At 46.3% G+C, this 15,088-nt stretch overlaps 1 protein-coding gene across 3 annotated transcripts in view; it reads left to right on the top strand.

The window, feature by feature from the left end:
• The first annotated feature begins 7,624 nt into the window (after positions 1-7,624).
• PIDD1 (p53-induced death domain protein 1) overlaps positions 7,625-15,088 on the top strand; it is a 29,549-nt gene continuing 22,085 nt past the window's right edge. Inside the window, exons 1-5 of one of the 3 annotated variants that reach the window (XM_084631632.1) lie at positions 7,625-7,710; positions 9,760-10,125; positions 12,177-12,590; positions 13,540-13,743; positions 14,592-14,646. In XM_084631632.1, the coding sequence (XP_084487758.1) occupies positions 9,861-10,125; positions 12,177-12,590; positions 13,540-13,743; positions 14,592-14,646 (938 nt within the window). In that variant the 5' untranslated portion in view covers positions 7,625-7,710; positions 9,760-9,860. Of the gene's footprint in view, positions 7,711-7,951; positions 8,041-9,759; positions 10,126-12,176; positions 12,591-13,539; positions 13,744-14,591; positions 14,647-15,088 lie in introns of those variants that run through there. The other 2 variants (XM_084631633.1, XM_084631634.1) reach the window with 2 other exon arrangements.

Here is a 15,088-nt window from a genome sequence, read left to right as displayed (position 1 = left end):
AGGGGGGCTGGAACCAGGAACCATACATCACCTACATATCCCAGGTGGACAAACATTTCCCATTGCACAGCAGTAAATGGTGGCCCATGGTATAAGTGTGCTGCTCAGAAATCTGCAATTATAGGAAATCCTCCATTACTTGGCTACTTACAAGTTGATAATAACATATGTGCCATGGTTAGACAACATCAGAACATGGCATTATGCAGAGTTAACACCTGTCTGATCCAGGAAAAACCCTCCAACAGCAGCTTGCTTTTACAAAGTTTTTCTTTTTCTGCATGACAAAGTTTAAAATGGAAATCCACTTCAAAAATAAAATGGTTTTTATTTTATATTTAAAAGTTCTAAGTGAAAATAATTTTTCAAAAGAGTTCAAACTTCACAAAACAATCGGATTTCTTCAAATAATTTGTCAAAACCAAGTTGACAAAAAGTGTTGCTTTGCCCAGTTCTGATTGCAAGAATAAACTTGTAACCCTATAATGTTTTAAAAAACAAAAAACAAACAAGCAAACATTCATTTGTGAAGGAAGAACTGCACCTTAAATTTAGGAAGTGAAATAAAAAATGCAATGTTGATTAATACCTTTTTGTTCTTTGACAAGCCTGCAAATAAACTAAGTGCAGTTCTGCTCTGAAGCTGTAAAAACTGCATTGTGGGGTTCATTCTTGCACTTAAAACTAGTCAGATGGGTTCGTGACCAATTTGATGAGTAACATTTTTTGACAGAAGATATTTTCATTATGGAGGAGTGTTTTTTAACCTACTGAAGTTAAGAATTTTTTAGACAAATTTCCATTTTAAAGTTTGTCATAGAAAAAGAGAAGCTTTGTGAAAAGCTTGGAATAAAAGAAAAAACTCTCTCTATTACATTTTACGCCCACTCTATTAACAATAATTTCCAGAGAAAGTCTGCTCATTTTACAAAAGCTGCTTTTTCTAACTGCTAGCCCTACAAACCCAAACTGCAATCAGCATGTTCTTCCTGGATCATACATCTTGAACCAACCCCCATTGTCAGACATTACTAACATCTGTGCAACTCTACTATCTTCAATTCGGTTACACAGATAAACTTGGAGCAGGAAACTTGACATGATAATTGGAATTTAATTAACAGTTATTTAGATGATGCATGAAGCAGGGTAGAATTCAGGTCCTGCTCTCAGCTAGGTAGGCTCTGAAGAGTTAACATTAATTTTGACCCCTGAAGTCAACAGATCTGACCAATTAAACAGAGATCTGTTGAATAAGAAGGTAACCACTTTACAGAGTACAACTGCCTTTTACAGACTCCCCTAAAGGCAACAACAAAGAAGAAAACAGAAGGGGGAGCATAAGGGCCCTATACAGTGGTCTGATGGAAGCATGAACATGTTTCCTTGTGCAGGGGTACACTACTAGAGGAGCAGATTTTTGTGGGAAAATGGAAGAGACAAAGCCAGCTCTACTGGTGTTTCACCCTGGTTGTTTACTACAGCTGCTTCAGCATCAGGGCACCTAAGGACACCATAGCAAGCGTCAGATAAAGTGCTTGCAGTGTCAAGCCCTGCATAAAGGAGATGTAGAGGAGCATTTTGGCCCCTGAATACTGGATAAATACCTGCAAATAAACCAGTTACAGCTGAAGAATAGGTACAACGGGTTGGAATTTGTAGGTCAAATAGAGTAAACTCTTTCCAAGCACAAATCCACACAGTTTAGGTGTATTAAAGGTGCACCTAGACCATCAGACATAGCACTGGTCTGTAACAGGTACCCCCAGATGACCCTAGAATCTAAACCTGACATCCAAAGGTGGGAACTTCATACCCTATTTTCACAATCCACAAGGCAGGACAATGGTTTAATAAAACCAAACCAGGCCCCAATAATACTGATATGAACTCTCAAATTTCAGCAAATGGGAAATCTCTCTATATGGTATAGATGAGGACCCAAGCCACTGAAGCCAAACGCAAAGCAAATGATTTCTCACAGCCAGAGGTCAAAACATTAAGGCACTCTTGGAGTCCTCTTCTTCAAACATACAACTTTGAACTAATTTCCTCTCAAGCAGTCTTACCATATTCCCTACATTAATACCACTCTAAACAAACACCCACCAGCCTTTCCTTTTTATACTCCCTGAATGACCAATCATCTTCTTCACCTGAGACCAGTCTCATTCTTGCCACCTTCCCCTCATGGCTGAGTTGTTCCTGTTGCATTTGTTGTCCCTCTGGTCAGAGACAGAGTTTAACTCTCTCTGAATTATCACATCACACTGTTATATGAGGGCATTCAGACAGCCTTACAGTCCCTATGTCCTGTACAAATACACTCAGATGGCATTCTGGATTAGATTAGAAAGCTAAATTACGTTGGAGCTGGGACCATGTTTTCCTGTGTATTTGTACAGCACCTAGCACAATAGAGCCCTGATTCTGCTTGGGACCTTTGGACATTATTAAAATGCAGATAATAGTGTTATGCTGGAAGCTATTAATTGCTGCCAATAATCATAGACCTGGTTAAAACTGATGAGTGTGCTAACAGTCCTTCATTCAGGCTTGATGGAAAGAGCAGTTCGGCCCCTTTATCTAGTGATCACTGGGAACAATAGGAAGCCACTGCCCAAGCTAATAAGCTGCATTAGAAAACCTGAGCAGAGTTAAACCATGTACCTGCAAATAAAAGGACTAGAAGGGGATTGATTGTTTGCTTGCAGCTATGTGTGACTGTATGTGTGAGAGGCAGAAAGCCAAGAGACACTGCAGAGAGAGAAGTAGCAGTGAGCGTAGCCCTGGAGAAAAGCTGTGGTATAGAGCTTCTTATGGTACAGTACTTACTGAAAGGGCAGCTTTGGATTTCTGAGCAGAGACTGCCTTTTGTGGTTTGTTTCTATTTGTTCAGGGAAACACATTTGTGTAGATTCTTTGTAAATAAACAGAGTTGCACCCAAGAAATACCTGACTCATATCATTAATTGCTCTCAGCAATACCCCCTCATATCGACTAACTGCTTGGGCCACAGAAAGGGTACCAATAATAATGGCCGTTTCCCATGTAGGTGCATGGAGCTGGCTTATGAATCTAGCCCATATAACATTATGTATCCGTATGTTGTCTCTTGTTTTATACTTACTGTGACAGATATAGCAATTCCCTGCAATATCCTGGACAAACCTTGCTGAGTTAAGTTAAATATTGATTATATTGAATTATTATTGAATATTGATTAAATATTGAATACTGATTTAAGTTTAAATATTTTAGGAATAATCTTAGGAATAAGTTTAAATATCTTAGGAGTGCATTGTATTAAAAACGCAAACGTTTATATATTGCTGTGGGATTGTATGTAACTTCTTTAAGGGGGAAACAGGACTAATGTAAAGCTTGGGAAGTGTTATGAGCTTCCAAAGGACTCTCTTGAAACAACAGACCAGACAAGATTTAGGGCTAGTCTACACTGGAAGCACTTTAACGTGGCTTGTGTGGTCACGGCAGAGCGCTGGGAGAGAGCTCTCTCAGCACTCTAAAACACCCACCTCCACAAGGGGCATAGCTACCAGCGCTGGGGCACTGTCTACACTGGTGCTCTACAGCGCTGAAACTTGCTGTGCTCAGAGGGGTGTTTTTTCACACCCCTGCGCGAGAAAGTTGCAGCGCTGTAAAGCGCCAGTGTAGACAAGTTTTTAGTTGAGTGCATTTCCTCGGAAATACTTGGGAGGAAGGGGATGCAAAGCTGTACCTCTTGAGGAGAATCCCATTGTCTGGCTGATTACCTGTCAGTACTCTGCATGTCAAAGATCCCAGTTGGATAAAGGAGTGACTCACAGATTCATGGGGGTGCTTGTTCTGAGCCCAGGCCATTGTGAATTTGTAACCACAGGAAAATATCTTGGTGGGGTTTGAAGGATTGACTCCTAGCAGAGCCCTTGCTGGAGTTGAGGTGATCTCTGGTAAGCTTATTAACAGGTGGGTAGCTTCTTTTATTGTTTTTAATATATTTTCTTTTAAACTGAGAATGTGCTTCCTTAGAAAGAGCTGTGTGGCAATTTAACTGAGCAATTATACTGTTTACTGTCTCAGAGGGGAAAAAAAATAAAGCAGGCCTTACTTGTCTGACTTTGCTGAGCAACTGTGCAGCCTGGGAAAATCCCAGTCAAGAAGTAGAGATACACAGGTCACCACACAAGAGAGAAGGTGGCTGTGGAGCCTAGAGCTGATGGCCAGTATGGATGGATGGCCATTCTTATGTTCTTATAATGTCAGCAGATAATATCAATGTTTGTTTTTAAGCATTTTTATCTATTTAAATTTTCACAGTTTGGGGAAATTATGGAGGGTCAGACAATAATTATGTAATAACAGTAGACCCTGAAATTCAAAAAGTTACAGCTTTATTATTATTAAAACAAAAATTGTCAACATCACATGTCAATCTATAAAAAGTAAATAATATCCTTAAATCAAACTCTTAAGTTCTCAAGCAGTGGGGTTGTTTTTACTTTGCCTATCTGTAAATTTTGATTATTATCAATAGCAATATGTTTTGTTCATTTGTGTGTGTACAGTGAAATCAATGTTTACTGACATTTACCAATAAAAATCAAATCCGTCTAAGCCTATTAACACTGCAGCATTTGATTTTTGTTTGTTTGTGGCCTAAAGAAAGAGAGAAGTGTGGAGGATGCATGCAAACTATATGGAGTACCAGAATTTTGTTTGCCTCTTAAGTGTTTGGTAAAGAACACAGATGTTGCTGTTTTTTTCCTCAAGCTCAGAAGAATGCAGGTGACTATAGAGACTGAGAAATCATCTCTGAAAGAAGTTCATAGGAGATGTGTGTGTTAAAGTAGATAACTTTAACTTATGTTGGAACCATGCATTTAAATACATGTAACAGCAACAAAGTGGGGGAAGTTTATGATCTACACTACAGACCTATATTGGGATAACTATGTCACTCAGGGGTGTGAAAAATCCACACCTCTGAGCAACCAATTTAACCCTTTTCTCTTCTGTGTGGACAGTGCTCTCTCCCCCTGGTGGACAGAATCTTCGTTAATGCAACTTTTTAAGTTTCAGAGTAGCAGCCGTGTTAGTCTGTATCCCCAAAAAGAAAAGGACTTGTGGCACCTTAGAGACTAACAAATTTATTTGAGCATATGCTCAAATACACTTTTTAAGTGTAAACATGCCCTGTATAAGGCCTGGTAGACTTACTACCTAGCACAGGGGTTCTCAAAGTGGGGGGCAGGTCACAAGGTTATTACATGGGGGGTCGTGAGCTGTCAGCCACCACCCCAAACCCTGCTTTGCCTCCAGCACTTATAATGGTGTTAAATATACAACTACTATATATATCTACTACCCAAGATCCATAAACCTGGAAATCCTGGGTGCCCCATCATCTCAGGCATTGGCACCCTGACAGCAGGGTTGTCTGGCTATGTAGACTCCCTCCTCAGGCCCTATGTTACCAGCACTCCCAGCTACTTTCGAGACACCACTGACTTCCTGAGGAAACTACAGTCCATCGGTGATCTTCCTGAAAACACCATCCTGGCCACTATGGATGTAGAAGCCCTCTACACCAACATTCCACACAAAGATGGACTACAAGCCGTCAAGAACACTATCCCCGATAATGTCACTGCTAACCTGGTGGCTGAATTTTGTGACTTTTTCCTTACTCATAACTATTTTACATTTGGGGACAATGTATACCTTCAAATCAGCGGCACTGCTATGGGTACCCGCATGGCCCCACAGTATGCCAACATTTTTATGGCTGACTTAGAACAACGCTTCCTCAGCTCTCGTCCCCTAATGCTCCTACTCTACTTGCGCTACACTGATGACATCTTCATCATCTGGCCCCATGGAAAAGAAGCCCTTGAGGAATTCCACCATGATTTCAACAATTTCCATCCCACCATCAACCACAGCCTGCTCCAGTCCACACAAGAGATCCACTTTCTGGACACTACAGTGCTAATAAACGATGGTCACATAAACACCACCCTATCCCAGAAACCTACTGACCGCTATTCCTACCTACATGCCTCCAGCTTTCACCCTGACCACACCACATGATCCATTGTCTACAGCCAAGCTCTGTGACACAACTGCATTTGCTCCAACCCCTTAGACAGAGACAAACACCTACAAGATCTCTATCAAGCATTCTTACAACTACAATACCCACCTGCGGAAGTGAAGAAACAGATTGATAGAGCCAGAAGAGTTCCCAGAAGTCACCTACTACAGGACAGGCCTAACAAAGAAAATAACAGAACGCCACTAGCTGTCACCTTCAGCCCCCAACTAAAACCCCTCCAACGCATTATCAAGGATCTACAACCTATCCTGAAGGATGACCCAACACTCTCACAAATCTTGGGAGACAGGCCAGTCCTTGCCTACTGACAGCCCCCCAACCTGAAGCAAATACTCACCAGCAACCACACACCACTCAACAGAACCACTAACCCAGGAACCTATCCTTGCAACAAAGCCCGTTGCCAGCTGTGTCCACATATCTATTCAGGGAACACCATCATAGGGCCTAATCACATCAGCCACACTATCAGTGGCTCATTCACCTGCACATCCACCAATGTGATATATGCCATCATGTGCCAGCAATGCCCCTCTGCCATGTACATTGGTCAAACTGGACAGTCTCTACGTAAAAGAATAAATGGACACAAATCAGATGTCAAGAATTATAACATTCATAAACCAGTCAGAGAACACTTCAATCTCTCTGGTCACGCGATTACAGACATGAAAGTTGCGATATTACAACAAAAAAACTTCAAAACCAGACTCCAAGAGACTGTTGAATTGGAATTCATTTGCAAATTGGATACAATTAACTTAGGTTACCTTGCATAATGACTTAGCCACTCCCAGTCTCTATTCAAGCCTATTTCCCCTTGTTTTTTCCTACCCCCCCTCCACATGTTCCTGTTAAACCCTGGATTTGTGCTGGAATTGGCCAACTTGATTATCATACACATTGTAAGGTGAGTGATCACTCTAAATAAGCTATTACCTGCAGGAGAGTGGGGTGGGGGGAGAGAGAACCTTTTGTAGTGGTGAACACCCATTTTTTCATGCTTTGTGTGTATAAAAAGATCTTCTGTACTTTCCACAGTATGCATCCGATGAAGTGAGCTGTAGCTCACGAAAGCTTATGCTCAAATAAATTGGTTAGTCTCTAAGGTGCCACAAGTACTCCTTTTCTCTTCCTGCCAGGACTGGAGCCCGGGCTCTGGCATCTTGCGCTTCAGCATAATCACTGGCAGAAAGGAGGAGGAAGATGCAAAGCCCTTACTGGCTAAATCGGTTGGGTTTGGAAGTGTAACTCCCGTGGTACTACCTCTCCCCTCCCATAAATATAAATAAATCCCCCCCCTCCCCCCCCGTGTGGGCGCGCGCGCGCGGCTTTTGGAGGGGGTCGAGCCAACAGCTCCGTGCACCAGCGTGGCTGCACATGTGGCCAAGCAACGCCGCCGGGTTCCCGCTTCCGCGAGCGGCGCACGGGTGCCTAGGCCAGCCGGGAGGGGCGGGGCCCCGGGACGCTCCACCCTGGGCTGCAGATCGTGCCCCCCCCCCCCCGCACCCCCGCCCCGGGACTGTCCCTTTAAGAGCGGGGCGGGCTGGAGCTCGCGGCGCTGCGGGGTGCAGTCCCGGCCCCTCCAGCCCGGGTAAGAGCCGCGCGGGGCCCCGCTGCCTGCCTGCCTGCGGCCACGTGGGGCTAAGGGGAGCCCGCGGGCTGCTCCCCCCGCGCCCGGGGCGGGGACCGGCCGCTCCGCGCCGCCTCCCAACTTCCACCAAGTGCGCGGGGCGGCGGAAGCGGAGCCCGCTCCGCTGCCCCGGGCGGAGGCGGGGTGAAGTGGGGCGGCGTTAACCCCCGATCCCCGCAGCCTGGCCGGGCCGCTCGGGGTACAAGGGCCCAGTTGTCGGCCACTTGGCGTTTCCTGAGTCCGCGGAGCAGATGGGGGCCTGTCCCCTCCCGCCCTGCTGTGGCTGAGCGGGTTGAGTTGTCCTTTCCCTCTCCCAGCAGCCCGCGTCCCCCCCCCACCCCAGCGCTGGGTGCTGCTCCCTCAAGAGCCTATCGCTGCAGCTTCTGGGCTTGCCGGGGTGTTCCCCACAGCGCTGTGGGGCTAAACTGCCCATGGCTCGGGACCCTGCCTAGGGGAGGCAGCCCAGTGGGTAGCGCACTAGACTGGGGCTCCGGAGAGCCACATTCTAGTCCTGGCTCTGCCAGTGGCCTGCCCGATGACCTTGGGCAAGCTGCTTCCTTCCCTGTGCCTCACTTTCCCCTTCTGTAAAATGAGGCTGGGGGTACTGCCCTCCTTTGAAATTTAGGGCTTAACATTAACACCTGGGTAGCTGCTAGCAAAGCAGAATGACTAATTGCATTTTGGTTTCAAATCGCACTGGTATATCAGTGGTTTTCAACCTGTGGCCCATGCAACTCGGTGTGGGGGCTGCAAACTGTCTAAAATTTCGAACATGGTCTGCGCTTCCTTTTGTAGGGGTTTGCAAATAAAAAAAAGGTTGAAAACCAGTAGTATAGATGACCACACAAGGTGAAGGGGGCAATGGAGAATTTATCCCACATTGGCCTTTCCCTCTTCTCCCATAATGCAGAAGGCTGTGTGTGCTTCCCCCAGGGCACTCCCCGTCCCAGCTAGTGCATAAATGTGATGTGATTTTTTTTTTTCATTACATCACTGCATAGTTACATTACAAGTTTTGTTCCTTAGTCCTTGTGCTGATGTGAGCCAACCCGCCTCTGCTTTCTCCTCTCTGCAATTTCATCCTGTTGCTCCTAATTACACAACCTATTGGATCAAGTGCTGGCCTAGGAACCAAGGTCTCCTGACTTTGCCCTTGGCCTGCTGGGTGACCTTGGGCAAGTTGCTTTGTCTCTCTATGCCTTTGTTTCCCTGTCTATAAAATGGGAATAGTGATACTGACCTCCTTTGTAAGGCACTTCGAGACTTGCTGATGAAAGGTGCTATAGAAGAACTAGGTATTATTATCCTAAGCAAGCCTTCTCCTTTGATTACACCCTTTAAATTCCTGGAGCTGACTCTGTTTTCTGGCTAGATGGAGGAAATGCGCCAAGGTGGCTGTTCCACCTTATTGCTATACCTAGCACATAGCTGATCTACTGCTGCTAGCAGCAGAGATCTCCAATGGCCGGTGATGAGATGCTAGATGGGGAGGGCTCTGAGTTACTACAGAGAATTCTTTCTCAGATGTCTGGCTGGTGGGTCTTGCCCACGTGCTCAGGGCCTAACTGCTCACCATATTTGGGGTCAGGAAGGAATTTTCCCCTGTGTCAGATTGGCAGAGATCCTGCGGGGGCTTCACCTTCCTCTGCAGCATGGGGCACAGTCATTTGCTGGTTTAAATTAGTGTAAATGGTGGATTCTCTGTAACTTAAAGTCTTCTAAATCATGATTTGAGGACTTCAGTAACTCAGCTGGAGTTCAGGGGTCTATTATAGGAGTGGGCGGGTGAGGTTCTGGGGCCTGTGATGTGCAGGAGGTCAGACTAGATGATCATGATGGTCCCTTCTGGCCTCAAAGTCTGTACCAACTGCCCATAAAATCTTTAGTGACATACTGTATGTACAATCCCCATGCATCTTATTATGGTCGGAAGATGCTGTTTACAAGCTTCTTCTAGCTAGGCTGTGCAGGGGCAGTAGGGTTTCACTGTGTGCTCATGTTCCCTTTTAGAGCCTCCTTTCTCGTCTTCACGGCTGCCTTGTGATGCTGCCAGTGCCTGCCTGCCTGGCAAGTCAAAACATGCTCCGGCCCCAGTGGACTAACAGCAGAAGATGGCAGAGCTGCCGGAGGTTGGGGCGGCTTTGGGGGAGGGCAGTTTGGTGACTGCCGCACTTGAGGGCTGCCGCCTTGCAGGCAACAGGCTGAACCTGGATGTGTACCCCGACGGCTGTCATCAGTTCCTCAAGCTGTTTGAGAAACGAAGGGAAGAGGTGGCCCAGGTGGAATTCCTGCGGCTGAACTGCAACGAGGCCCTCATAGACTCCACGCTGGGTAGCCTTCCTGTCCTGAAGTGCCTGAAGTCGCTGGTGCTCAAAGGTAAGACACGGAGAAGCATCCCTGCCCATTTGTCCAGGCTTGGCTCTTTCTCTCTGCTCCTACAGGATGGATGCGCTTTATGGTTTCCATTGTGCACTAAAGCTCCTTGCAGCGGCTTTGGGTCTGTTAGCCTTATGGGGAGCAGCAAGCAGATTGAGCAAAATCCAGCATAGGGGCTGTTATTACCATCCTTTGTTTCCACAGCTGCTGGGGACCAATTTCCTCACCTGATTCAGTCTGACAGGTGCAGCCTTTTATTTGAATATCACTTGAATGGAGACTGGGTTAGATCTTCAGTTGTGGAGAATCTGAAATAATTTTTGGTGATTATTTCCCCCCTCATGAGACATAATCATTCCTTTCACTGCATTTCGTTCTGGTGTAGCTTTCTGAACAGACCGTCATCCTGTGCCCTGCAGTACAGGCTGGGAACATGGTTTGAGAATGAACAGCAAAGAAGCCAACTTATCAGGAGCACAAAAAGTATTGGAGTGGATATGCCTAAGGCTTGCAGTCTGTGGCATGATGACATTCAATAAATACCTGTTGACCATTGTATTGCTTCTTTGGCTTCCTAGTTTTTGTATGCTAGGAGGCTGTGAATACAAATGATGTGTTTTTAGTTATCTTGGAAAAATGTTGAACCACCCAGTCTTCTGTGGGGAGCTGTGTGTGCACGTTAGGGAGGAAGGATGGTCCAGTGGTTAGGACACTAACCTGGGAGTCAGGAGACTTGGTTCATTTCCCCTGCTCCACCAGAATGTGACCTTAGGCAAATATCTCTGGCCCAGAACCACAAAGGTGTTTGAAATCAAGGGAAGTCAGAAGTCTAAATATCTTTGTGGATCTGGGCCTCAGTTCCCCCATCTGTAGAATGGGCACATTAATACTTCCCTACCTCCATAGAGTTATGCTGTGAAGTGCTCAGATACTCTGAGTATCCTGAAGTGGGAAAAACTTGATTCACTAAGAATTCCGTATTTGAGCCCTACTATTTGCTAATCCAGGGTTTCTCAAATATTAATCTTTCTTCTATTGTACAACAAAAAAATCCAGTGGTCTCCTCTAATGTAAGCATTTAAAATTGCACTGCAGGAGGGTGGTGAGTAGGAGGAAGGGAGGATACTGGTACATTTAGGGAAGTGTGAATTTAGATCATGTGGCTGCCACATTTTTTTCCCCACATGGGTCACTTGCCCTGGTAGTCTCAAGCAAGCCAGAAATCCTTTGAATGTGCTTGATTTATTATTTGGAGCCAGACGTGCCCTTAAATACCTGAGCACGCCTCCCATCAAACCTAGACTTGTCAAAGTCAGAGATGGGGAAAGCTATTAGACCATGCAGTCCCCCTCCCTGCCAGTGTGGGTTATTACTGATGTGCTTCTGTCCAGGCTAGTTTTAAAAGTCCCAAGCAGTGAGGCGTCTATCCTTTCCCTTGGGGACCCTGTGCCACAGCCAAATATACCTCCCTCTCAGGGAAATTTCCCCATCTTCAGCTAAAATTGCCTCTTCCATAAGTGCATCCTGTAATTCCTAGTTCTCCCTTCTCCCACTGTGTACCAGAGAAATCTCTCCTGTCCTCCTCAGCTGTTAACGCACCAAAGTTTTAGGTGTCAGAGGTCCAGGGGTCAGACTGGAATGAAAAAAAGATGAGACTGTGCTAAAACAGACCCCTCGTACATACGTCCCGCTCCACAGAACCACACACAATACAGAGTCCTCCACAGTTGATACAGCCGATTTTACGGACGGAGAAACTGAGAGACGGGGAGGTGAAGTCATACAGGTGATTCACCCAGTGACGGTGCTGGGACTAGAACCCAGGTCTCCTGAACCACACTTTAGTGCACTAGCCATTAGGCCATGCTATACACCTTACTCTTATAATCTGCGTGCGTGCACCAATCCCTCCAGCCTCGTGTTAACATTGTCTGAATTTCCAGTTTGCCATGCTGTTGATTTGAGAGGGAGCTGTGTGTGCCTATCTGAGGCTAGCTTAGCAGAATCCATGTAACATGGACTCCTTTTTCTCTGCTTTTCCTTGCCCCCAGGTGGGCATGCCAAGGATGAATTCGGTGCTTGTCAACAGGGTTCCCTGACAACCTTGCCACAAGATTTTAGGAATCTACTATGTCTCACACATCTGGATCTCAGCTTTAATAGCTTCTCCAGGTTGCCCAGCTGCGTCACTGACCTTGCCAGCCTCCGTGTACTCTTGGTGTGCCACAACAGCCTGGTGGGGCTGCCTGAAGACTTCGGCCGGCTCAGTAAACTGACTTTCTTCTCTGCCATGAAAAACCAGCTCCGGGATCTGCCACGGAGCATCGGGGAGCTGGCAGCGCTGCAGAGACTGGACCTGTCTGAAAACGCCCTGGAATCGCTTCCCGACGAGATCGGGAGTCTGTATAACTGCCTGGAGCTGGATCTCTCAGGGAATCAATTGGTGGGCGTCCCTGGCTCCCTTGGTAAGAGGTGCACCCAGAGAAAGAGAGAATGAGAATGAAAGAGAAGAGTCCCTAGCTTCTGGCATGGAATGGGTGGGTTTTAGGGGGTCTTTGAACAGGAAGGCATGTAAAACCTAAATGGGATTTAGGTGTCTGTCACTGCCCCCCTTACTTCATCACCCCCAAGCAGGGCTGTGGATTGGGAGGTATCTCTTGCACGACTTGCTAGGAGCAGGATGTTGTCTATATAGGGCCCCATCAATTTAGTCAGTAAGCAAACCGGGCACTTTGAAGATTCAGAAGACACTGGGCCAGATCCTGAGTTGTTACAAATCAGGATAATGCCATTGCCTTCAAACTGACATAAACCAGCTGGGGATCCAGCCCTTTGGCTGGCTGGGGCACTGGCTCCTGACAGGATCCCAGCATCTCTGCAGTTGCTGATGTGAGGCAATGCACTGAGGGCTAATGATGGATGATGGGTTGTTCTGTTTTAAATGACCTCTGCGTTGAGTCCAGACCAATCCAGAGAGCCGTTCAGTGCTGGACTCTCAGATCTCAAACTTGTATTCTGAATGGGGCTATTTCCACAGCTTTGATTTTTGTATTACTATGCCCAGGTTTCTGCCATGGTCGTTATATTGCCGTAGCATGTTGTAGCCCCAGGCATGGACTGGAATCCCATTGTGCTAGGCACTGTACAAACAGAACAAAAGGACAGTCCCTGTCCCAAAGAACTTACTGCTCTCCCAACCTGCTAATTCTCTGAACCCACAATCTTTGTGCCCCCCCTCATGATTTAAATATAGCCATGATTTGTGTGTGTGTTTAGTGGTCTGGTGCAGGCAGGCTGGGGTGGCGCTCTGGGTGCTTGCTAAGGGGAATTGGGGATGTATGTGTATGGTGGTTAGAATCACTACTCATGTATTTACTGAGAGGGGGCAATTTTTCTTCTTGTTCTAACTTGCAGCCAATTTGCGATCTCTGCAGCAGCTGCGTCTTCACAGCAATCTCCTGGTGACTGTCCCTGCATCCCTCGCCAGCCTCCCCAACTTGTCCAGGCTTGACTTGCAGAACAACAGGCTACGCTCCATCCCCCCCGAGATCCAGAGCTCTCCCTTTGTGCACCTGCGGGGCAATCCTTTAGGAGAACCTGAGATCCCCCTGCAATCTGGTAATTACGTCTCATTGGCTTGACTGCATCTCAGACAGCTGCTCCCAGGCTCTAGCAAGTGTCACAAGCTGGTGTGTGAATGTGATTGTTGGAGATGAGGGGGAGAAAATGGGTCATTATTGGTATGGCATCATTACAGGTGTATTTTGCACTGCACGGACACATGGAAGGGTGAGCCCCTCGTCCAAAGAGTTTACAATCCACATTTGATGTGGGCTTAATTGCACTAGAGGGTGTGTAAGGGAGAGGACGGCTATCCAGAAGTTCCTACACTAGGTGCCTGTGTCTTCAATTACAGGCTGTGCTAGTTCTGTGGGAGGGATTCTCGTTTTTTGAGAGTCAGTTCTAAGGTGTAAAAAAAAAAAAAAAAATCTCTGGAGATGCTTTTGCTCAGCCTGATCATTGGAAAGGTCTTGCTGGCGATGCAGAGGTGGGGCTGTGGGGGAGTCAGTGGGCAAAAGGAAGTCGGCCTCTTGGGAAAGTCCTCAGACTGCAAGCAAAAAGATCCCAAAAAGCACCTGCTATTTAGATCATAAAGAGGCAGAGGTAGGGAAGAGTCAGCGATGACAATACAGCCAGGGCAATAGCTGCTAAGTGCAGGAAAAGAGATGCATCAAAAGTTCACTGACCTCTGTCTGTCCTCCCATGGAACCCGATCCAAAGTCCATGGGGGGGGATATGGAAAATCTCTCACTGACTTCACTGGAATTTGGATCCAGCCTGTTATGAGCACAGTGTTGCAAGAGGAATGCTCCTTTATCACCTGCACCCCTCAAATCAATGGAATGTCTGCCTCCAGTCTGCCTGCTACCCACCCAGTTCATGTCTCTTCTTCTGATTCACTGCAGATGAATCCAGCTCAGGAGAGCTAGGAAGAGTGTTCCTTGTACCCAGTGATGACAGGTATTTCACGCAGTGTCTTTATTGTTTTTGTTACTATTTATTATTTTGTATTGCAGTAGCACCTAGATGCCCCAGTCAAGATTAGGATCTCGTTGTGCTAGGTGCTGTATATACACATTATTAGGAGTAGTCTCTGCCCCAAATTGTTTTCAGTCCCAATAGACAAGTCAGAGTTTTACTCCATTACATGCAGGGAGTTTGTCTTGCCAGTCACAAGACACAGGAAAGCAAAAGTTTAATGGCGTGTGATGTCATTGGAAGACAAGGTGGGTGAGGTAATATCTTTTATTGGACCAGTGTCTGTGAGTGAGAGCGACAAGCTTTCACGCTACACAGAGCTCTTCCTTAGGTCTGGGGAGTGTCACAGCTCCATACAAGATGGAACAGAGTTTTTTGGCAAAAGTAGTTAGCGCATATTCTAAGGGACCAGTCAAGTTGAAGT

Source organism: Lepidochelys olivacea, assembly GCF_965140295.1.
Source record: "Lepidochelys olivacea isolate rLepOli2 genome assembly, chromosome: 6".
Taxonomy (NCBI): Eukaryota; Metazoa; Chordata; order Testudines; family Cheloniidae; genus Lepidochelys; species Lepidochelys olivacea.
This window is presented reverse-complemented; position numbering and strand designations above follow the sequence as displayed.